The 25,579-nt window shown below is 32.0% G+C and overlaps 2 protein-coding genes across 2 annotated transcripts; both read left to right on the top strand.

The window, feature by feature from the left end:
* The first annotated feature begins 2,858 nt into the window (after positions 1-2,858).
* On the top strand, positions 2,859-7,168 carry LOC134701299 (FK506-binding protein-like). The gene is made up of 4 exons (XM_063562433.1): positions 2,859-3,233; positions 5,026-5,177; positions 5,977-6,107; positions 6,937-7,168. Exons 1-4 carry the CDS (start codon positions 3,040-3,042, stop codon positions 7,102-7,104), a joined length of 645 nt encoding a protein of 214 aa, XP_063418503.1. The 5' UTR covers positions 2,859-3,039; the 3' UTR covers positions 7,105-7,168.
* Positions 7,169-17,291: 10,123 nt separating this feature from the next.
* LOC134701294 (uncharacterized) lies at positions 17,292-21,694 on the top strand. Its single transcript, XM_063562428.1, has 2 exons — positions 17,292-17,446; positions 19,336-21,694. Exon 2 carries the CDS (start codon positions 19,345-19,347, stop codon positions 21,031-21,033), a length of 1,689 nt encoding a protein of 562 aa, XP_063418498.1. The 5' UTR covers positions 17,292-17,446; positions 19,336-19,344; the 3' UTR covers positions 21,034-21,694.
* The last annotated feature ends 3,885 nt before the right edge of the window (positions 21,695-25,579 follow it).

Here is a 25,579-nt window from a genome sequence, read left to right as displayed (position 1 = left end):
AAAAATTTAAAAAAAAATGGAGAAAAATGGAAAGAATAAAGAATAGTGGGATGCTAAACTGTAAGGATTAGAGCATATATATATTTAAAGCGGCAAAAATATTAAAAACAGGGAAAAAGGCTTAAAATTTAATTCAATTAAATAAAGAAGGGCCCCAATCTACATCCTCAAAAGTTAATAGATGATATAAGATATAAGCAGAGTACTAGTCAAACTTGTAATGCAGATGTGTTGAAATTTAAAATAAGAGCAATTAAAGGTCAAGGAAATATGTTTAACTTTCGCCAGACCGAGCTTTCATTATTATATACCATTGGCCAGTAATAGACTTAAAAAAATGTTACAAGTCAGAACCTTGAAATTTTATTTTTTTATTTTTCAAGTTGCTATGTAGTTTTAAAATTTCTAGAGGAATAATTGGCATCATAGTTGAAAATCGCGTTCGGAATAAATAAATAAAAAAAAACTAAACTAAAAACTATCACAGCAAAATGATTTAAAGAAAAGTATATAGATTTATTTTGTCAAATAGCGTCAGCAAAACTGTTTTTTGCATCGAATGACATATCCGTAACTGACAGGAATTCATTTGTATGATGTATCTAAAATACAATGTGTAGCTTAACACCGGGATAGATCTTTTTCTTGCTTAAAAAAAGTTCTTTTTATATTTCTTTTTTATCCTCGAAATTTTCCAAAATTTTAACAACTTGAATCTTTGGGCATTCCAATATTGTTTTTATTTATCAAGAAATACGATACAATGTTGCATTCATACATACGTTGCTATGTTGATAGAAACTAAAAGTACACTTATGAAACCTACGTTTCTGCTATGAATTTCAATAAAGATTGAAATGATTCAAACTGCATTGTATGATATATGGGGAATATTTGCCATTCAACCTTTCAAATTTGACCAGGCATGTTTTTTTTGTCATATTAAGAGCGCGTTTTTGTTTTTGGTTGTAGACAGTAACTATGACCGTATGTCTAACTTTTGTCCTCTAGCACAACTGTGACCTCTAGCTATAAATGAATTGTAACATTTAGCCATATTGGGACTTGAAGTCTTCTAGTTTAATTGTGATCTCTAGGCTTATTTTGACATCCTAGCTCTCCATTATATTAATATAATCGTTCGATGACAATTAATGGTAATTTATGTTGAATTATACCGGACTTGCGAGCAAAATTCCGTTTGATTAATTTTTTGTCCCACGGCCAATGTTTCCAAATCTCCATGTCTCAAACTATAACTATTTTTTTTATAACTCAGAAGATAGAAATCAACAAAGTAAATGGGATGCCACTCAGCACCAGCGACTCTTGAATCAAAGAGTAATTGCAGAGATATTGCTGTAAATTTCATTCGAGTAAAATTTCGAATTTTGTCTTTAGTTTTGTTATTGTTCTACAGACCGCATGTATCACCCCGTGTCCTATACTTTTCAAGTTTTTTACTAATATAACCTCTAACATAACTGTATTTTCTTGGTCTATTTTTACAAATGTGACGCATTTGAAATTTGGTAATTAATATACCAGTACACAAACATATTTACTTTTTTTGTTTCTTTTTTTGTGTTGACTTTTTGTAAATTGCCTTTTATGCTTCGTGTCGAACATACTAAAGTGAATCCACTTCAAACAGTGTTTTTTACACTTTTGTTTCTAATGTCGTACAGCTGTTGCACACTTTCCCATTTTTTGGCGGAGTATTAAGAACGCTCGATCACAAACATGCTTTTCTTGTTGTCATAAATCACGCCGTTGATTCTCTTGTTTTGATTTGCTTCACGTTTGGTTAATTTTTTTTTTAGACATTTATAGATTACTATATGTACAGTACTTTTGGTATGGATTCAAATTTTAACTTGTGTAGCTATAGGAACAAAATTAAAAAAAAAACAATATAAGGTCTCTCCTACCGTAGTGGAAAGACATTTATTAAGGATACATCCACAAAATAAACACAAAATGGAAACTTGAATAATCTTAGGCGAAAACAGTGCCAAAATGGGCGCAACTAGGGAACCCTCATGTTATACTGATTCATGCTGAGTTCACACGTAATTCGAATTCGATTCATATTAACTAATTCGAATTAGTTTAATTCGCATTCGAAACGTTTTACGTCCTAACTTCAATTCTAATTCGAATTGCAATGCGCGTCAAATTCGCTTTACTGCCCAAACGACATTAACTTTTAATACGAATTAACAAAAATGTGTTTCTTATGCGAATTGGATGATTCGAATTAGCAAATTCGAATTTAAAAAGGAGAGTGTGTGAACGCGATTAGCGAATTCGATTCGCATTCGAAAAAAGATATGCAACATATATATTTTTCTAAATGAAAAAGCAAATTTCTTATGGTTTAAATATTTTGTGGAGTAGAAATTGCACATTTTTTTTCTTCATTTTTTTTTATGTTACATAGAAACATTTATTAATTTCGATATTGCGAAATTTAAGTAAAGTTTCTTTTTGAAATATAACGTAAAAAAATAAAACCTTTTATTATTAAAGTTTTTCTAAATAGGTATTCTTCTCAACATCTCCATTCTCTATTAGCGAAACATAGTCAACAAGGCAAAATGTAAATATTAAATAAAGGACTTTCATCTAAATCCATCAAAGTTTCTGAAAAGCTGTTTTTCAACTTTTTTGGAAATTTTTTGAATTAATAAATGTCATTTTCTCTATTGTATAATTTTCAAAATCAGCCCCTAAGGTGATAAATATTTACGATATTACAAGATATTGTGTGAAAACCTTATCTTGTACACCTCTTCAGGTAAGAATATCTTCTAGTCATTTATATCTATCTATCTTGTCAATACAAAGTTAACAACTTCCGTTTAAGTACCTATACTTATCAACGTGGAAACTTAGAAAGACGCCACGTGGGGTTAAGATAAGGAACTTCCTGGGCGGTTTTGAAAATTTGTATTAAAATTGGATGCACGCTGACAAATGCTAAACTTTTGAATCGGGACACTAAGCCGAGACGAACAATACTATAGACTGGTCATAATGAGGTCCGAATTAATAATTTGTTTCGGGTTGGCAGTTATAAGTACAATTTATGCACAATCTGGAGAATCAGGATTAGTTATAGATGTTATCCAGGCGCCACCGCCAGATTGCGCAAGAAAAGTTCAGAAACATGATATGGTTGTTTTGCATTATGAAGGTTTCTTTGAAAATGGAACAAAATTCGACTCAAGGTACGTGCATGTTTTCTATTGGCCCTTTTGAAATATCTTTTTTGCTATATTTTTTCAATTATCATGAACATGTAGATACTAGTAATTTACAAAATATTAAAAACAGTCCTCGACCGTATTGCATTATTGTTCTATTGTTAAACGGTCAGTTTTATTTTCCGCCTGTTTTTTTTTTTATATCGAAATATGACACAATTGCAATTTGTTTAAGTAGTCGGAACCACCCATGTGCTTACCTATGATGCTATGGAAAAATTTGTGGGTAAACATTATTGAGCAAGCAACCAAACAGCACGGAAAAAAAACCAGAGAAGAAATCAGTAAATTGAATAAAGGAATGCAATCTATCTATATTACATTTGTTTAGTGCGATGCTATAACTGCTTTGGGTAATGCATATGACTAAAATAGATTTTTAAGCAATATGGTTCTATGTTTTAAAGTTTCGCTGTTCGCTTGCTCAACACACATATTATATATATACGGAGATAAGGAGGCATACACGGGACTATTTGTATTTTTACAAAAGTTTTTAAATAACATCCATATGCGATTTAAAGAATGCAAATATTATAAGTAAGAAGGCGCGAACATTTTATTTTCGGGGTTGAGGATAGTCTGAGGGGTAGAGGAGGATTTTAAAAATGAATGTCCTATCATTTCAAACTTAGAAATGAATAACTTTTCAGGTATAAGAATGAAATGAATATTCTGTTACAAAATGTGACAGGATATAGTTTTAAGGTAAACTGAAAATACATTTTCCCGCGGTAAAAATAAGCACGCATAGCACCATAGGAAAGTGAAAAGTCAAGTCACAAAACACACAAAACATGATCTTGTCACCCCACCTACCTCCTCAGCCCCTCTCGAATAGCATATAGTTGCATGTCCCTTAATTTGGTATGTCATATTCGTTTGTCTCAAATAAATGTAGTCAGAAATGCTGTCTCATTCATTTGGCTGATGAAATTTTTGATTGAAAAGTACAAATGGAAAACCAAATGAACCATGAAAAACATACATGTAAGCATCAATGTTCAATATACATTATTCGTCAACAAAAAAATATTTGCACTTAAAGTTTGTGGTATTGTAGCTCTGTCACACATAGTATACAATAACTATAATCCTTTGATGTGTGTATCTAACATAAATATATCATTTTTAATACCTGTCATTTTGATATGAGTGATTGTTGCCCGAAGTATGATTTGTGACCTTGAGAAGAGAAACATGGACATTTATATGTGTTCCAGAGAGATGAATATGTACAAAATTTGACTTTGAATATAATTGACATGATTGTTAAACTTTTTGATTTCATGGTCTAACATACCTGCATACATGTTTTTTACACACCAATGTTAGCCTATATATTCGAAATTATATTACTATGATGTATCATAAGAATTCGTAATTTTGATTGGCTAAAAACCGAATCACGCGGCATTCAAAACTAAATTTCTATTTTCCAATAAACGATGCAACATCTCGAATGTACGTGCACTCCACAAACAATACCTTCACATATGTAAACAAACGAAAAGCTTGACTAAACTAGATTTTTCATGAGTACAGAATACAAATGTAACTATAAAATTGAATGTTTCATTTTTGAAATTTTATTGTTATAAAATTTAAAGCGTTGAATGTGAGCGCATTTCCAACTTTAATCCTTCATAAAAGTTGGCTTCAGTCACTGCTTTTACACTCTATATTGAAATAAAAAAATAATTGATATATTGAATAGTTGAATTTTTAATATTTGGAAATATTTCTTCCATTTCAGTCGCGAGAGAGTAGGAGCTGTTCCATTCCAGTTCCAGCTAGGACTTGGTGCCGTCATCAAAGGATGGGAAGAAGGTCTACTCGGCATGTGTGCCAATGAAAAAAGAAAATTAACAATTCCATCAAATCTAGCATATGGAGAAAAAGGATCAGGTATGATGTTTATTTTTAAAGAATATAATTTTGCAATCGGTGTTTCCGAAGAGTGCAGGTCAAAGGGAAAGTAAAATTGAGAAAGGAAATGGGGTATGTGTCATAGCGACAACAACCCGAACTCTTCTTGTAGAAGTTAGAAATGTTTTCATACCACATCTCCTTATGGTACCCATATTCTGATTGACGGTGATTCGAAAAACGTTCAAAATCTGGAAGAAAATATGTGCACATAATTAAAATATTATTTAACGAAATAAGACCATCTTCCATAAGTGCCATTTTGTATTGCTTGACCCTTATGGGTGTAATTGTGCAATAAAGATTATTATTAAAGATCTAAGGACAAAGGTCACCGTATTGCCTTTAACAATGAGCAAATTTTACACACGTTTTGAGTATTTGTGCAAAACCAAGTATTAAGTTATATAGAAGTAAAACTACACATTGTCTTTTAGATCAAGCATATTTATATTGGTTATATATATGTCATTTGTACCATTTTCTTAAAACATTAATATGCAGCCCTGAATAATTATAGTTTGATGTTATAAATTTAATTGACTTGTTGAAAAATAAGTATTTTCTGTTTGCTAATAAAAGTTTGAATCTTTAGTGTGAAGGAGCATTCTAATAATTCTCATTGTGTAGTTTCAAATTTTTCTTTTAATGTGACAAACTAAATGTTAAACGTATCTAAGATTATATCCTTGTTTTGAATTCTCTTTTTTCTCTTGATATTATATGTAAATATTATGCAATCTCGTAACTTAATGAACATTGATGTGTATTTTTTCAGGTGAAGTGATTCCTCCAAACGCCAATTTAATGTTTGAGATAGAATTATTACAAGTCCACGATGGACCCAAGCCACCAAATGTATTCAGGATGATTGATATTGACAACGATAAATTCTTAACAAGAGATGAGGTAAATTATTTTATTTTTAACACATAGGCATATTTATATAATTAAATATAATATATATATATGCATACAATCTTTTTACACTATACTTAGCAACTTACAACAAAAACGCACAACATCTATAATTTTCTCTGCTTGCTTTTGCATGTTTATTTTTAAAGATGAGTGAAATAAGTCAATGATACAATTCTGTAAAAATGAGAACTTTCTTAATTTTTAATTTGACATTTCAAAAAAGATATTTTTAAATAAAAACTGTTGATGCGAATAATGCAAGTATATTGCAAAATGCGCGAATTTAACCCCGAAGGGATAGTTTACAATGTATCATACACTGGAATTGAGAAAATAACAACCCGCGAAAACATCAACATGATCAGCGTCTACAGTATTCAAATTTTTGTTTGTTTGATTTCCGCCATTTTCGTGGAAGACATTTTACAGCGAAATTCATCCGAGGCGAATATTTCAATTCTCATTAAATTTACTGTAAAAGGCTTTTAACTTCGATGAAGCACATTATAAACACAAAATATATTTAATTTCTCAATCTTAGGCCCAAAACGCGAACAAAACCCAGCTTAAGAATAACCATACTTATACGGTATTTGTATAAAACATCAATACATGCTGCATCTAAAGCAAATGAAGACTTGATCTGATGTAAAATTTTAAGCTATCTTAATTCATATAATTGATATTTTCCATTACAGAAGCTAATCATAGTGCATTAAACTTCACAAAGTTTACAATAGTTGAAACTTTTTCTTGAAAAATGTTCTAAAGTCACCAGACATTCATTTTTTTAATAACCAATCATCTTCTCTTACAGTTAATCATGTACCTGTCCCATCAAGCAGTGCAGCAAGGGATACCAGTCGATTTAGCTTCTCAGCAGCAACAGAAGGTCCTTCACGATTTATTTGAAACAGAAGACAAAGATAAAGACGGGAAAATTTCCCACGAAGAATTCAGTGGACCAAAACATGACGAATTATAACGTGCACTTTAAATTATTGTATATTATGTTTATTAAATTATTTTGTATTAAAATGTTAAAATAACTTTTTTTTATGAATTAATTGAACAATAATTTGATGACATGGAACAGATGTGTATATCACGCCGAAAAGTTTGTTGCACAACCCTAATAGTAGTGTTTGCAAACAGATACATTTTGTATTTAATGATCAACTGAGGACCGTCTCCGGGTGCAGGGCTTTCTCGCTGCGTTGCAGACTCATTGGTGGACTTCGACTGTTATCTGGTCTTTGATCGGGTTGTTGTCTCTTTGTCATACTCCCTATTTACTCTCAATTTTAATAATTAGATGACATAGAACAGCCGTGTATATCACGCCGTATTGTTTGTTGCACAATCCTAGTATTAGTTTTTACAGTCAGGTAAATTGGAAGTGAAAAGCAAGTTGAAAGGTAGCTGAGTACCATTTCCCCTTGTATTTGTTCATTTGCAGAATTAAAATCATAAAGACGACAGAGCATTGAAAGAACGTATGTGCATGAAGGTTGGCGCTTGTTAAAACGTTTGAACCTGCTGCATGTTTATGCACTTGCCCTTAATCCTAAGTCAGGATCACTTTGTTCAATTGTCTTTTGTCATGAGAGTTTCTCTTTTCTCGTTTTTTGATAGAGATTATACCTGTTTTAATTGTTTTACACTAGTTATTTTGGGGCCCTTTATAGCTTGTTGTTCGGAGCGAGCCAATGATCCGTGTTGAAGGCCATACTTTGACATTGTTTACTCTTTACAAATTGTGACTTGGATAGATAGTTGTCCTGTTGGCACTCATACCACATCTTCTTATTTATATTAACACACCTCATTTGTATTCTTTAGTATCCTATCCCGACGCATTCACGTGAATGTCTTTGCTTACCGTCTTTCTTATTTGATTTAGTTTGTCATAAAACAGACAATAGTTTTTTTCTCCGTTTGAAACGTTTCACATCTTGATATTTCGTTGCCTAATATATAAGGTACGGGTTTTGTTTTATTGTTGAAAGCCGTACGGTGACATTCAGTTGCTGAAATTCTCTTCATTTGTACTCTTCCGGATAGTTGTCTAATAACATATTAAGCAGAGTTCAATGATCAGTAATTTTATGATCATTGATACAACATGGACCTATTGTGTATATACGTAATTCACTGTTGGATTTAATCATTTCGGTGAACGAATTTCAATTTAAATGCATCTCCCTCAAAATGTGATAAACTTACTGCAAAGAATAAAGGCAATAGTAGCTGTTCAATAGCCATAAATCGATTTAACTGAAACAAATCCGTGTCACAAACCAAAACTCACATCAACTATATATATCGGACTATGTGATATCAGCTGCCATATTTCTGACTTGGTAAAGACATTGACTTAATAAATCTCAGAGTCACAGACTATATAGTCACTAGTATTAAATAAATTGCAAGTTGTTGCTGCAGTCCATAGAAGACAAAAATACAACGAGGTATAAAGTTAAGCTCTGAAAACTTTGCCAACTGGCTACATCTTTATGGATATATACATAACGTATACCTTTAGAATAGTCCTCCAGAAAATATGATTTATCAACTTGGAAAGAGCGAAATACTGTCCCTACATAAGGATTAAGGTAATGACTACAAGGTTGGAGAAATCCAGCATATTCATAATTTACAATCTCTGCTGTTTACATTTACATTTAGAACCCCTACCCCTTTTTCACAGAAACCCATTAACAGCAGTTTTTGAAAGCTTTTTAACTGCTTCAGGTAGCAAAGGTTAATTTCATTAATGCGTTACTGCAAATAAGCATTTGCATGTCTTGAACAGCTTCAATTTGATTCCTAGAAAATACAACTGTTTCCTTGCGAAATGCGATAACCACAATCTCCAGATACAACTTTTACGACTAATGTGTTCTATGATCAGTTGGGACACAATGATTCTGCTGTACAAGTATGGCATTATCCCCCAAAACAGGTTCTGATAATATCCGTTTAATGTTCTTGGTAAGAAATCCGTCAAGGATTTTTTTGTACGAAGCGCATGTTTCCTGTCAAGTACGATCGGTGTTTCAATGTCAATTTCATCTTCTAATTTTCTATTTCAAATAGATCATAGATTATTTAAGAAGGATGATTGTTAGTTTTCATCCTGATGAAAATACAGAAATTTTCTGTATTTTCATCAGGATGAAAACTAACAATCATCCTTCTTAAATAATCTATGATTGTTCAGTTCATTAAGCTCAATAAGAATAAGTTAATAAGACAATTGATTTGCATCTGTTTCTTCATTTTGTTTTATTGCTATTTTTTTTTCTAATATGTTGCAACCTTTGATTCGATGGAAATAAATGCGTTCAACAAAGTCACCTACAATGCTATCTGTTTTCGTTATTCCCTGCTAGAGTGTTTACAAACATCTGAGACATATATTTTTGGATACTTATTGAGACAATTGACCACAAAATAATGAATAATTGAAATGTGTCCAAGAAGCGTTGAATACCAAAAATGTTTTCACAAAAACATCTTAAATGTATTACTGTTAAAATATATTAAATCTATCATCTTAAATTATCATATACATTGTATCAAATTATAAGTGAAATTGAGTAAAAAATTGTAAAATTTGTTATTTGTATAAACCTTTTCACACACATACAAACAACAGACTGTATTTGAAGGAGTTAGAGTTAGAAGGACTTCTAGTTTTTCAGTATCAGAAAATATTTGGAAACATAGGATTATCTATTACGATGTCAATAAAAAAAGGTTTATATACAGTTTCACTAACTACAATTTGTACATAGTCAAAATACAAATTATTATTTGATTTTTTTTTGTACAATCATCATTGGTACAAAATGATATCTTGTACACAAGAAATATACATATGACATGTATTATTACTCAATTTATTTCACTTGACTGGGCGGAGTTTCACCGGTTCGCTCACAATAAACCAGTCCATCTATATAGATAGGTGTATTAGGATAAACTCATCAATGAAGTGTCCAGTAATTCTTTTGTAAATTCCAGTAATTCTTTTGTAAATTCCTTTGATGACACTTATAGGTGATTAGAAATCAGTAATAATTATAACGGCAATCATCCTTATCACACACATCTTCAAATAGACTGTCCTTATGCAAATTAAAACCTAGCGGCGGAGCTTATGTTTTAATTTGCATAAGGACAGTCTATTTGAAGATGTGTGTGATAAGGATGATTGCCGTTATACATGTTATAATTATTATTGAATTCTAATCACCTATCAGTGTCACCAAACACATATACAAAAGAACTGAGTGTAATGGTATGGGACAAATAACTGGACACTTCAGTTTATCACAAAACTCCTGTCCCTAGATGGACTGGTCTTAAACAGGTCGGGACCACTACCTTATATGGAAATGCATAAATTAGCATACTTATGTTCTCGCACATGTAATTGTTTATTTACATGTGACGCAATTTATTTTTACCTAGGGTTTTGACCAATCCACTAAATGAGTAACAATGCATGATGGAATACTACGTGTTTACAATCAACCGAGAACACATGTTATTTACTGAAATACAACACATTTTTTCGTGCAATGCGAGATTCACAATTTCGCTTAGTTTTCATTTAGTGTATCCTCATTTATAATTCGTGATACAAAGTATTCCTTCCATGCTCATGCAGATTAACGAAGAGTTGTTTCTATGCGAAGAAAAAAGAGTTTGAATTACCCGATATATATTACTCAATTTATTTCACTTGACTGGGCGGAGTTTCACCGGTTCGCTCACAATAAACCAGTCCATCTATAGATAGGTGTATTAGGATAAACTCATCAATGAAGTGTCCAGTAATTCTTTTGTAAATTCCAGTAATTCTTTTGTAAATTCCTTTGATGACACTTATAGGTGATTAGAAATCAGTAATAATTATAACGGCAATCATCCTTATCACACACATCTTCAAATAGACTGTCCTTATGCAAATTAAAACCTAGCTCCGCCCGATCAGTTGAAATAACATTGGTAATAGCCATTAATATGTTTGATGATAGCACGGAGATTTCATGTATTCGTCCACCAGACAGCAACGAAACAACAGCGAAAAACACAATTACCCATGAGACAAACTTTCTAGTGTAAAGTAAGCCGTCAATAACAGCCGGTGCTATTATTCACGAGTACAGCAATTTCCGTACAGATTAGTAAAGGCAAATGTGTGATCCTTGAATTTTGTGTTCGTAAAAAAGGCGAAGAAATATTACATACATTATATATGGCAGTGTTAACAAAATCTATAAGTATTTATTTTTGTCACATTTCAGTATATGAGACTTCCAAACTGTTCCCTTTGTTTTGAAGGTAGTGAAGTCAGCAACTGTAGTTTCAATTTGTTTTCGTTTTTTAACGGGCTCGGACATTTGCCAAACTGAATAAAATCATACCAGCTTTTTTCCTAATGCTTGCAAAGTAAAACTTTGGTTGGCTTGCTTACTTTGAGTGTATAGTTGTTTATACAAGCTGTGAAAATAAGATTGACATTTTAAACAATATATATAGGCATAGTTTAACTTGTATATTTTATATTTGAATTTAATTGGTTGTTATCCTAATATGATTGTACATTATACAAACAAGGCAAGCAAGCTAACTAATGTTTTGCTCTACATGCATTAGGAAATAAGCTGTAATGATGTTTTCCATATGTATGTGCGACGAGGTGGAACATTTGATATGTTTTTTGAAACTTGTAGCGTTGAATCTAATATAAAACAGAAGATGTGGTATGATTGCCAATGGGACAACTGTCCACAAGAGACCAAAATGACAGAGAAATTAACATTTATAGGTCACCGTACGGCCTTCAACAATGAGCAAAGCCCATACCGCATAGTCAGCTATAAAAGGCCCCGATATGACAATGTAAAACAATTCAAACAAGAAAACTAACGGCCTTAATTATATAATTAAAAAAATGAACGAAAAACAAATATGTAACACATAAACAAACGACAACCACTTAAATACAGGCTCCTATACAGTGTATATACAAACCTATATACGTTTTTATTTATATTAGATAGATTTCTTCTCCTTTTATATATTATATTGGGCCGTTTTTTGTTTGTTTGGATTGTTTTACACAAGTAACTTTTGGGTCATTTATAGCGTACTTTTTGGCATTGAACTATGACTGCTTACATTACTAGATTATGTCTTTTTTGGAAAGATGTCTCATTTGGCACTCATACCTCATCTTCTTATTTCTATATACAAACCACGCTTTAGAATAAAAATAATAGATAAGATGGTACCCACTGTGATCCAGAGGCTTTAAATATTGGAAATATTTCACATACGTCAACATGACAGCAGCCGAACGATAAAAACCTCTGAGGTATATTTTGTGATAAAATTAGCAACTAACGGACTTTATCGATGGATTAAGCTATACAAAATGTATTAAGCTATATAACTTACCCGCTCAGTGGCGGATCCAAGGGGGGTGGGGGGGGTGGGGGGTCCGGTGGTTGGACCCCCCTTTTTTTGAACGATAAATGCATTTGAATGGGGACATGTAGTTGGAACCCCCACCCCCTTTTGTCATGAGTTATAAAATGTTTTAAAATGGCTGGATCCGCCCTGCCGCTTTCATAACACTTATTTTTAGCATACTGAATATTATGGAGTTCATGTCTTGATAAAAAAAAATTACACATCCAGTACATAAAGAAGTGTTTCAATGAAAGTTTTCGTGTTTTTCTAGGCAGAAATGATTTTGGAATGACATTATATATACAGGTTTAAAAGAGCTCAAAAAATTTCATAGTGGACAGTGGTCATTTCATCTGAAATTTCACTTTTTCAGGTCGTAAAATTATTGCACAGGTACAATGCATAACAATGGAAAAAAACCTGTTAACAACTTTAACAAGGCGAAAAAGAAAGTCGAATAGTGAAGTCCGTAAACAATACTTTTTTAATCTGAGCATGCAAATTGAAGATTATGTTATATATTTTACAATAATCACATTCGCAGAACAAAAACATATATTTTGAGAATCCCAGACACTATATTAGTTGACAGTTCTTCCACTAATTCCACGTGTTTTCCGGTTGTAGTAAACTCGTAGTAGCCCACAATGCATTGTAGCTCATTGAGTCGATTGGTCAGTTTTTCAAGGCCGTATTGGCCTTGTGTTTGAGAAGTTACTATGCAAATATATTATGACGTAAAGAAATCTAGAATTCTCGACCTGTTAAATGGACGAACTTCTTAAACTCCGCCCAGTCAAGTGAAATAAATATAGTAATATTCAGATCAGTTTATTTGATGTTGTTATTATTTGTTTTTGTCACAAATATCTTGTTTACTTAAATATATCATAACAATAAAGAATAAAGAATAAAGAATTACAATTTTAATAAGGTAACAATCTATTTCTAATCAGAGCTAGTAAATTCAGTCTACGAAAGGAAACCTATTGCAAGACATAGGAATATATCACAAAGGGATCGATACTATCATGATTGGTACATTTTCATGGTCTTGCTAATTTGTATGACAATAGATTTATAACAAAGAATTTCAATTTATCTAAGGTCACAAATTAATTCCTTTCTATTCAGGGCTAGTAATTGCAATCTACCAAGGAGTAAGTCTACAGCATTAAACAGCTAGGGACATATTCCAAAAGGAAAACGGTACTGTTATCATAGTTTGTATTCATCCAGTTTGAAATATCGCGCGCTTAGATAAGCTATATTTATATTTATATTCTTTTCATGCATATCGAGGTCACTGAACTTGTGTCTTTAAACGGTTACAAAACATAAAGATGTGTCGTAGAAAATATAGCTGACAGCACTTAGCAGGTAAATTAAACTTTCTTGTGCATTCTCAATGTTCTCATTGTTTCTGGTCTGTTTCCTTAGAATTCTTATGCGAATACAAACATAAAATTGCTTGAAATACTGTCATTTTTTTTAGAAAAGAAAATAATTTGTGAAACTTTTTGTGCTGTTTTAAACTTCCTTGTGTTCAAATTTCATTTTCCTCATTGTCGCATTTTGATGAAATCAAGATCCGATCGACTGGTTTTTCGAGACTGGTTTACTGAAATATAAATGGAGAAAAGGGGGGGGGGGGTTATACATTTCTATACTCATTCGGTATTCAAAAGCTTTCAGCTTATACTCAGTCTTTGTAAAACGTCACAAGTGTCAAGAGCAGAAAGTTGACGAACTAGGGTTATGCTCCGGATCAAAGAACGACTCGTCCTTTTTCTAAAGACGTTCTTCGGAAGATAACAAGACCTTGTTGATAAATACATTCCGTAATTTCAAAAATAATGCAAGATGGTCGAGAAGTTAACATTCTAGGTACTAATGTCTTATCTAAATTACTATTAAATATTCTTTTAATTTTCTGTGTTAATTATTACTTTTAATGGTTAGTCTTTTTTTTTGTAATGTCCATTTGACGTTGCTCAGTACTTATACATCCCGTCATTGTGTTATGGTGCTTTCGTAAATCGTTTTGCTTTTGATTGTTTGCTTTGTCTAAATGCCTTTTTATGTTTCTTTGATTATACATGTTATATATTTGTTTGTTTTTATAGTGATTATGATTATAAAGCACAGTTAACTGCTGTATCCAAATTATTGACTTTCCCCCTGAATATAGATATAAAAAGAACAAACAAGTCTAAATTGAAAACTGCATTCAAACCTATGATTGCGTTGGATAAAAACCGCAATTTTTATACGTGTGCATGTAAAACAAATTTCGTTGTAGAAGGGTCAAAATACAGCACAAACAACATTTTCCAAAAGACCAAAAAAGTGAAAAAGTATATTTAAACAAATCACATTTGACTAACAGGTCGAACAACTGATGTTCTTAAACCCTGCTGACTGCCATTGGCGATTGCCAAATAAAATTGATCACAAGATGTAACAAAATGGATCTTAATATAAATTTAATACTAAACAGAAAAATCGAATAATATAAAAAGAATATATCATGACAGTTTGTTGTGTTCACACATTGTCCATACAATGGAATTGTATGCGACTGTCATACAAGTGAGAGGTTTAGCTAGCTATAAAATCAGGTTTAATTAGCCATTTTTCTACATAAGAAAATGCCTGTAGCACGTCAGGAATATGATAGTTGTTATCCGTTCATTTTATGTGTTTGAGCTTTTGATTTTGCCATTTGATTGTGGATTTTACGTATTGAATTTTCCTCGGAGTTTGATATTTTTTTTATTTTACTTTTTACTTCAACTTTGAGCTAGGCTTGCCTACATGTGTTTTTTTTTAACTTCCAACTGTATCTGTCGTGATCATTTTGTCAGCTTCTTTTAAAAAAAGCTTGTAATTGGTATTTGATTTCCTATTTGAATTTACTTTAAAATAATTCAAAAATATGTTATTCCTAATTCATATTTGTGTTTTCATTTCCAGATACATTAATTATGTATTGTTCTTTAATTTTTAATTTTTAGAACTACGTAGGGACGACATCAAAAGTTCAATGTAGGATACAAACTTAATTCACTGACCCTCCCCCTTCTTAACTTAATTTGAAAAAAAAATAATATTGACCGATATGGATATATGTAAAATCGATTTTGGACTATCAAAACTACCCCCACTCCCCCCACTCACAATTTTTTTAATTTTTTTATCCTTAATTGATGTTTTGATGTCGTCCCTTAGTCATTAAATTATTAATTAATATGAATTATTTAATTTTAAGAAATGAATTGAAAAAAGTAAAATCACAAAAATACTGAACTCAGAAGAAATTCAAATCAGAAAGTCCATAATCATAGCAAAATCAAATGACAAAACACATTAAAAATTAATGGACAACAACTGTCATATTCCTGACTTGGTACAGACATTTTCAAATGTAGAAAATGGTGGATTAAACCTGGTTTTATAGCGCTAAATCTCTCACTTTGAACGAACTAGAAGCAGACAAATCTCCATTTTTGACTTATTCATCCGTTTTTGTTATCACAAACATATCTCTTTACTATTTCATTGCATCTGTTTATATGACTACTGTCGTGATCATTTTGTCAGCTTCATTTAATAATGCTTGTAATTGGAAATTGATTTCTTCTTGGAATTTACTTTAAAATGATTAATAAAATATATTATTACTAATTCATATTTGTGTTGACATTTTCAGATAGATTAATTATGAAGTGTTGTATCGTTTTTAGAACATACCCAGCCATTAAATATTGAATTATTAAATATTAAATTGTACCTGAAGCAGAAGAAATCTCCATTTTTGAATAATTTATCCGTTTTTTCTCTCACTAAAATATCTCATTACTATTTCATTCCATCTGTTTAAAGGACTATTAAGTATGATTTATACCTCTTTTAATAACAATGTAAAGACTTAAAGTGAGCTCATAATGAGATTTTATTATAACAATGGGAGAGGTTAATTTTGTAAGGTCACTCGGTGTGAATATGTTCTAAATTGGTCATACAATACATGGTCAAGTTTTTAAGTACATCAAAACTCTAACCTACGCCTAGATCTTTAAGTACTCATAAAACATGACCAAACATTATCTAACCTATATGTATTTTTTATTGACAGTCTTGGACGATTGACTATTTTCGTCTTGATTATTACTCATTTCCGTTTTCTATTAATGATGGTCATTGTTTCACGCTTGATTGAACATATTTCATTGGTTATATATCTTTTGGTGGTTTCTTTCTATCGTAGTCTATAGTTATTTCCGGATTTATGTCCAAACTGGAGACACGTGTCATATATTTTCTACTGTCTTGATTTTCTGTATTTGCTGTTTCTTAGTTTACGTATTTTTTTTAAGGAATTCCTCAATTATTTCAGGTCAGTTTACACACATATCACTAGATATTCTATTTATATCTTATTTCAAGATGAGTGGCGGATCCAGAGGGGGGGTTCCGGGGGTGCGCACCCCCTTTATTTTTGCCGATCAATGCATTTGTATCGGGACAGATGTTTTGCACCCCCCCTTTGCCCTGGGTTAGCACCCCCCCTTTCGAAAATTCCTGCATCCGCCCCTGATCTTATCATTACAAGATTTATCAGTATTTCACTCACAAGTACCTTTCCATTTTAGCATGACTTCCAGGAACGGATCTAGTCATTTAAAAAAGAGGGGGTGGTGTTTCAACCCAGTATAAAAGGGGGCTCCGTCCATTTGTTCCCATTCAGAAGCATTGATCGTAAAACAAATAGCGGTTTCCAACCCCGGATCCCCTTTTGGATTCGCAACAGAACTTGTAGTAAGAACGTTTATTATGTTAGTGTTGAATTACTGATGAATGTATTTTTTTTAACGTAATGGTTCATTATATAAAAAAAAATACAAGGCATGGCTGCACCTAGATGAATACATTTTAAAATCATTTTAGTTTAAAGTAGTAAAAGTTGAACTGGATTTTGCTATTAATTATTTATCGTTCATGCAGAAGGTACAACTATACACTGAATTGGGAGAGATATTTTAGAAGTATGAACTGTCCTTCAAACCAATGGGTCAATCAATTAAGCTTACATTATTAAGATAATACAGTGAAACCTCTTCAGGACTCAATATTTTGTTTGGTTTTTCCTATGATCGGTTTTATCAGGTTCACAACGCATACAATTTGATATGACAGTGCTTAAGAACATGCTTGGTTTATACAGGTTTTCGGTTTATGCAGGATTTGGTTTGGCCAGGTTTGACTGTACTGACACGTGGTATTATGACCAGACAATACAAGACACAAGGAAGGACAATTAAAATGTTGTGTGACAAAGACAAAGATATATTTTTATAATTATAAAATTCAAATAAAATATTGTCTACATAAATACAAGTACATTTGTATGTACTGTCTTTTAAACATGTTTGAACTGTCACTTACATATCATTTTGTTTTACAACTATTACCCACTTTGATTTTTATCATAAAAGTGTTCACTTACAACTTTTATTTTAACATCTGTATATAGTATGCATGTTATTCATTTCAATTTGTGTATCATTTCTTGTAACATGTTTGCTTATTATAGCTGTTTCTGATTAAAATTAATGTTCATGGAAAAGGATTAAAATTATTGTTACATGTATCATTTCCCAAACAAAGTATGCACTTCATCTTCGTACTTTATTTGGCCTTTTTAACTTTTTTTTATCTGAGTGTCTCTGATGCTCTAGTTTTTTATAGACGAAACGCACGTCTTGCGCAAATACGAAAAATGTCAATCCTGGTATTTTTGATTAGTTTATTACGAAGGAATATTAAGATTCATCCTCTGAAACCCTTTTTGAGAGAGCAAAGGTCCAAACCCCTTTAAGTAAGAAATGTTGAATAATTTGACTCTTTAATGTTAACAAAATGCTTCACATTAAACACTAAATATTCTTTTAGATACATTAACATTTATAAAATAACACAGGTAAGAACTACTTCATTTAGTATGAAATCTTTTCGCTTTGCTGCTGCTTCTTTATGGACAAGTTTCCCGGACCACATCAGGACTGAAACGAGTTTCACAAATTTAAGGAGTCTTGTTTAGTCTTTAACTCGATCGTACTTGTTTTGCTCTGTCTACATGTAGTTTTTGATACATGTTTTATACTACATAAACAGTTTGCATTGCAATTGGACATTTTTACATATTTTTCTTTTAGAATTATAGTTTTAGATGTTAGAGGTTGAGTCATATTGCCTAATGGTAACAAATTGATGACGTATTACTATAAAAAAAAATCAGCTAGTAGAGTACAAATATACTGACATTCAAGTCTCGGCCTTGGCATATTTTATTACAGTGATATAATCTTATCGTATTGCTGTGATATACAGTGAAACCTGTTTAAACCGAACCTCTTCGGGACATAAGATTTTGTTTGGTTTAGGCCGATATATTTGGTTTTATCAGGTTCACAACGCATATGACGGGGCTGAAGATCTTGTTTGATTTATACAGGTTTTCGGTGTATGCAGGATTCGGTTAGCCAGGTTTCACTGTTCATGGACACCGCGAAAAATCAACAGAATCTAGTGCATAAATTTCTAGCTGAAGTACTGGGCACATTGGAATATTTACATTTGTTTTTTAGTTTACTTGTTATAAAATGCGATCTAAAGCAAACATTTTGAGAACGATTTTATTTTAACATATGTCTTTCTATTTCAGGAAGTCCAAATGGCCTCAGACAAACATATACCATGTGGACCGTGTACGTTTGATGATTTTACGATTGACGCAGGAAGTTGGTGCACTAATTGTGAAGAAGGGTTATGTGAAGATTGTGAAAACGTTCACAGAAAAATAAAATTATTACGAAACCATAAGGTCATTTCAATAGATGATTATCGTAAGATTGAAAATGGTTCCATTTCCTTGATTTGTGAAAATCATGGTGAAAACTTAGAGTGGTTCTGTCAAAATCACGATAAAGCACTTTGTATGGTTTGTGTCAAGTCAAATCACAAGTCATGCTCTGGTGTTATATCAATAAGTGCTGCCTCAAAAAATGCAAGACTATTAACGACTTTATCTGACCTTGAAGCGGAAATTCAAGGAACACTTCTTAATGTGCAAGAATTCACCAAAAATCGTGAATCCGCTAAGAATGAAATTGAAAAACAAGAATTGATGGTTAAAAACATTGTTTTTGAAACGAGAACACAAATAAATAGCTGCCTGGACAAGCTACAGGAAAAACTATTGCTCAAATTAGGATCTATATCTGAAAATTGTAAATCGAAAAACAAGGAATTCCTTCAAAAGCTAGAAACAAAGACACAAATGCTAACCAAACTAAAGGAACAGACCCTTCACTTGAAACAATTGTCTTCTGATATACAAGTGTTTCTCGGAACGCGCCAGGTCAATAAACGGATTGTTAGCGAGATCAAATCTCTGAAGACTGAAATAGGTGCTACTAAGGATTATGAATTAAAAGTTGATATTCATAGTTTAATTGAAAATTTCTCAAAAAAAGTTGAGGACTTTGGGCAAATAAAGGTATTGGAAAGTTGTACCGAGTTAGAATTCAGACACTACAAAATTGATCAAACTAAAATTGAGACCAAAGTTCCAACATCAGGAATCCTTTCCGACATGAAACTTCAGTTAATTAAAACATTTCAAATGAAGAGGGAAAACGATTATATAATAGATGTTAGAGGTTGTGTCATATTACCGAATGGTAATTTGTTGATGACGAATTACTCGAAACAAAATCAGCTCGTAGAGTATAAATATACCGGTGAACACATGCGTGATATTCAAGTCTCGGCGTTGCCATTTTTCATTGCAGTTATAGACCCTAATCGTATTGCTGTAACGTACGGGGACACCGCGAAATTCATGGAAATAAGAAATACTCATTCTTTTCGCGCCGAAAAAGAAATTCGATTACCAAGTAATGGTTATGGAGTATCACATGAGGATGGTAGACTTTATGTAAAAAGTGGAACCTCTACAATACAAGTCATGGATCTATCCGGAAAACAACTGGAAACATTGAAACTATCATCTGATAGTGTACTTAACATTACAACTAGCAGAGACAAGATATTCTACACAGATTACAAGAAGAACATAGTACATTGTTGTCGTTTGAATGGAGAAGAGTTATGGCAGGTTAAAAGGGAATCCGTTTCACATCCGTATGGTGTAACAGTAGACAATGACCGTAACGTTTATGTTGTAGGTCTTGTATCCAATAACTTAACAATTATACAACAAGATGGGAAAGACAGTAAGACACTACTGACAGAATCAGATGGACTATTTTATCCACAGGCTGTGGACTTTGATATGGATAAAAGAACACTTCTCATATGTAATAAAGGAGGGAAAGTTTCAATGTACAAAGTCGTGTAACACTTTTACATCATATTACATGAGAACATTCCGTACGACTTCGTATGTTTACCGATAAGAAAACAAAAGAAATGAACTGTGTCCTAAAAACAATGATCAGTTTCGTTTTTTACATAGGATCACATGGTAATGCAGGTTTCATTAATATAGTTCTTGTTCAAATTTGGATGATTGTAAATATTTTGTAACTCGTCTTTTTTAATAGAATATCATTGTAAAAGATTAGAATATACAATTTTTTTTTAATTTTGTTACCGGAGCAGAATGTAGATTGGATGTCATTCTTCATCTTGGATTTAGAAATAGCAGATAACAATCAGTCTCGATCTTAAATGAAATATGCTAATCTTGAGAATAGTATGTAGTTCATGTGTGAGTGTTTTCCTGTAAATTTTTAACTTTTATGTATTTTTTATCATATGTACGGCTGTATTCTACAAAAAGATAAAAGAATACTTTGTTTGATTCTTTTTTATTCAACTTTGACACATAAGGATAACTCAGTTGTAAGTGAAGATAACACACTCAGATAAAGTAACTTTTAAAATATAATGTGTAGTAAATTTACTTGTTTTAATATATAGCAATAACACAAGTCCGTTGACCCCATTGTTTGTTTTATTTATCTGAAATTATAACATTTGAGCTATTTTTCTCATATTATATCTTAAAATTCTATGATTAAGATTTCTTTTTTATCATACAAAATCAAGTTTTCCATGCATAGTCTATGCAAAATCTGAAAAAAATTGCACAACCTGTTGCCCATATTTTTTCTCTATATATTTGACAAAGCATGTAAACTTGTTTTTTTACAAATTATTTATCAATTTCTATGGGTTTTAATACCTCAATTGTATCTGTTTTCAATATATTTGGCAACTAAATTAGCTTATTGCGTGACGTTGTATTATGTGTTGCATAAAGGCAGTGTGGTATCATTCCTTTCAGAAATATCTTTTGCAGAATAATATAAAAATAGGGAGATTTTATATGATTACAAGTATTCAGAGCTTGGCATGATTGAGATATATTACTTTTTTTAAAATGATTTCAAATAATATCACCAGCCTGATAGTCAGCACTTTGATGCTGACATGAATATCAATTATATTGTCATTTTTATAAATTTCCTGTTACAAAACTTTGATTTAAAAATTTTAATTACTTTAGTCGTATTTGGCATAATTTTTTTGAATTTTGGGTCCTGAATGCTCTTCATATTTGTACTTGTTTTGGCATTATAACTTTATTAATCTGAGCGTCAATGATCTGTCCCATGTAGACAAAAGGCGCGTCTGGCGTATTAAATTATAATTCTGGTACCTTTGATAACTATTTACCCCACTAAGTCGATGCCGCTGCTTGTGGACGTTTCATCCCCGGGGGTATCACCAGCCTAGTAGTCAGAACTTTGGTTTTGATATGAATATCAATTATATTGTCAATTTTTAAAAACTAAGGATTTTCTTATCCCAGGAATAGATTACCTTTGACGTATTTGGCACACATTTTTGAAATTTTGGGTACTCAATGCTTTTTAACTTTGTACTTATATATCTGTTTTAATCTGAGCTCCACGGATGAGTCTTATGTAGACGAAACGCGGATCTGGCGTATTAAATTATAATCCTGGTACCTTTAATAACTATTATAACAGCAGATATCAACCAAACATCCCATATTTTCATGCCTAATCCGACCAAGTGGTAGTAAAACATTAACTGTAACAACCACACTGTACAAGACGAAGTTATATTTGAAAAATACAGAACTCTGAGGAAAATTCAAAAATGAAAGCCTTTAGTCAAATGTCAAAATCAAACAAATGGATAACAACTGACTTGGTTAAGGCATTTTCTTATGTATAAAATGGTGGATAAAACCTAGTTTTATAGCTAGTGAAACCTCTCACTTGTATGACATATGCATACAATTCAATTATATTGAACACGATGTGTGAACAAAACAAACATACATATTAGGTATAAATGTCACTAAATCACTATAAAAACAAAAAAAATATATAAACATTAATCATGGCAAAATAACACAATGACGGCAGATGCGACAAAACATTTCAACATACAGATAATGGCACTTGTCAATTCTTCTATTCAATAAATGTCAGATTTGAGATTTTCTGGGCTGGGTTAGAAAATGCACTGAACCACAAAATGTTGGCCATATGGGGGAACAGGATCGCATCATTTCCCTAGATAGGGAGAGAGAAGAGACAGAGAGCGAGAGAGAGAGATAGAGATAGAGATAGAAAGAGAGTGAGAGCCAGAGAGAGAGAGAGAGAGAGAGATAGAGAGAGAGAGAGAGAGAGAGAGGGAGGAAGGGAGGGTATGAGTGTCAATGAGACAACTCTCTATTTATGTCGCAATGAGGTTAAAGTGCGACTCTTAAAACGGAGCTTTGGCTCACTGTGACCAGCAAGCTATAAAAAGCCTCATAAGATTATTGTAAACCATAATAATCAGGAAAACATCTATATAAAAAACTAAAAACACTAATGAACCATATCAATATATCAATATATCAATATTTGACAACCTAAAACATCAGGTTTCTTACTAAGAACAGCTCCATACAAATGTATCAGTTTTAAACATTAAACATAAAAATATCAATTGAAGTGGCTTACCTTGATCAGAGAGACACATAGACAAAAACAAGTGAACGTACATCTATCAATTAAATTTGATCTATGACACAATATGAATATCATTTTAATGAAGAAAAAAAAAATGTAAAACAATGCAAGAAAGACAACTCTAACCTTTGAGAAATTGCGTTAAATAACATAACGTACACGTTATTAGTAATTGAAATATAGTAATTTTGTTGTTAGGAGTCCGGAAATACTAGTATTTTGTAAAAAAAATATTCATTTGTTTTTTCAGAGTACGAGTACATACTAAAAACTATTTATATAAGTGATCGATGAGGATTATAGTAAGTTAGCAATGGACAGTTAACAAGCAATAAATAATTAATAATATGCTAGATGTCTAATTAAAAATAAAAATAGCAATACAAAAAAAAAAACCTCCATCAAAACTAGATTTCAAAAAAGAGAGAGTAAAGAAAATGTCATGTCCCCCAAAAGCTTTGAATGCAATAGATATTCGTGCTGATTAGCTACAATTGAACAGATACATCACTAATGCAATGCAGTGATGTGTCTTGAATCTGTCTCTATGTTCTTGGATTGCAAAGAGACACTTCATGACTACAATAAGTATTTCACCCATAAAATACTAATAACCCTTTTCATAATTGACCACTCTAGTGTTCATTCAACCTTGTATAATGTTGAGAAAATTGGCCATCAACACACTTTCAGCTATTTATTTCAATTGTATAAGAAACTTTTACTCCACAGGTATGTTTTATTGTTTATTATACCATTCCTAGTTCTAAGGCACACACCGAACTCAGAAACTTTAAAATACAAAACATACATAAGAGTATTGCAACCCTTCCTACATTTAAAAAAAAACACTTTTCATTTCTAAGACGTCAAACAGTCGTTGAGTTTTTGGCTCTTAACAAGTAAATGAACATAAATCATGGATATTTTTTGTAACTATAATGATCTCGACGATAAGATCGGTACAGTTTTAAACGATTTTATACAAGTCCAACTTTCCTTTTTCAGTGCATATAAGTAATCTGTCTTTCTCCTTGTCGTAGTACACAGCAGTTGGCTCTATCAGATCATCAGACTCTGACAGCAAGGTCTTGCATTTCTTCCCCTCATGTTGTATCACTGTGAGGGTGTTCGAAACATAACCCACAATGTAAACGTAACTGTTAATGTCTACTGTTATAGATCACGGATAAGAAATGGATTCATACTGCCATAGTTCCTCACCATCAAAACGACAACAATGTACTATGTTCTTATTGACATCTGTGTAGAATAACTTGTATCTGCCTGTTGTAATAATGAGGACACTATCAGAGGCTACTTTCAATTTGTCCAGTTGTCTACCTGATAGATCCAGAACTTTTATTGTTTTGTATCCACTAACTACGTACAGTTTCCCATCTTCTTGAGATACTCCCATGCAGCTATCATGAACACTGATTTTTCTTTCAACGTTGAAAGTATCGTTTTGCATTATTTCTATAAAATTGTCTTTCCCGTATGTCACAACAATACGATCAAGATCTATCAACGCAATATCGAACGGCTTACCGGAGACTTGAATGTGACGGATATGTTCACCTGTATCGGTGTGCTCTATTAATTTACTTTCTTTTGTGTAATTCGTCATCAATAGATGACCATTAGGCAGTATGACGCAACCGCCTATATTTGTTTCAGATTTCCGCTTCATTTCAAACCTTTTAATGAGCTGCAGTTTAATGTTTGATATGTTTTTTAACATTGGGGCGTTGATCTTTATCTGAGCATGGTCGATTTTTAGGTCTCTAATATCCAACACGGCGGGTTATTCCGTAACTTTTATTTCTACGAACTCTTCAACTTCTTTCAATAATTTCTCGATATTACTATGATTTTCTACTTTAA

Source organism: Mytilus trossulus, unplaced genomic scaffold (assembly GCF_036588685.1).
Source record: "Mytilus trossulus isolate FHL-02 unplaced genomic scaffold, PNRI_Mtr1.1.1.hap1 h1tg000234l__unscaffolded, whole genome shotgun sequence".
In the NCBI taxonomy this organism is placed as follows: domain Eukaryota; kingdom Metazoa; phylum Mollusca; class Bivalvia; order Mytilida; family Mytilidae; genus Mytilus; species Mytilus trossulus.
The sequence above is the reverse complement of the archived record's forward strand: the minus strand, read 5'-3'. Positions and strand labels throughout refer to the sequence as shown.

Excerpts from the sequence above, each read along its gene's own strand:
- LOC134701294 (XM_063562428.1), top strand. The coding sequence starts at position 19,345 with ATGGCCTCAGACAAACATATACCATGTGGACCGTGTACGTTTGATGAT.
- LOC134701299 (XM_063562433.1), top strand. The coding sequence starts at position 3,040 with ATGAGGTCCGAATTAATAATTTGTTTCGGGTTGGCAGTTATAAGTACA. Across the intron at positions 3,234-5,025 it reads GGAACAAAATTCGACTCAAG|TCGCGAGAGAGTAGGAGCTG; the intron begins GTACGTGCATGT and ends CTTCCATTTCAG. Across the intron at positions 6,108-6,936 it reads AATTCTTAACAAGAGATGAG|TTAATCATGTACCTGTCCCA; the intron begins GTAAATTATTTT and ends CTTCTCTTACAG.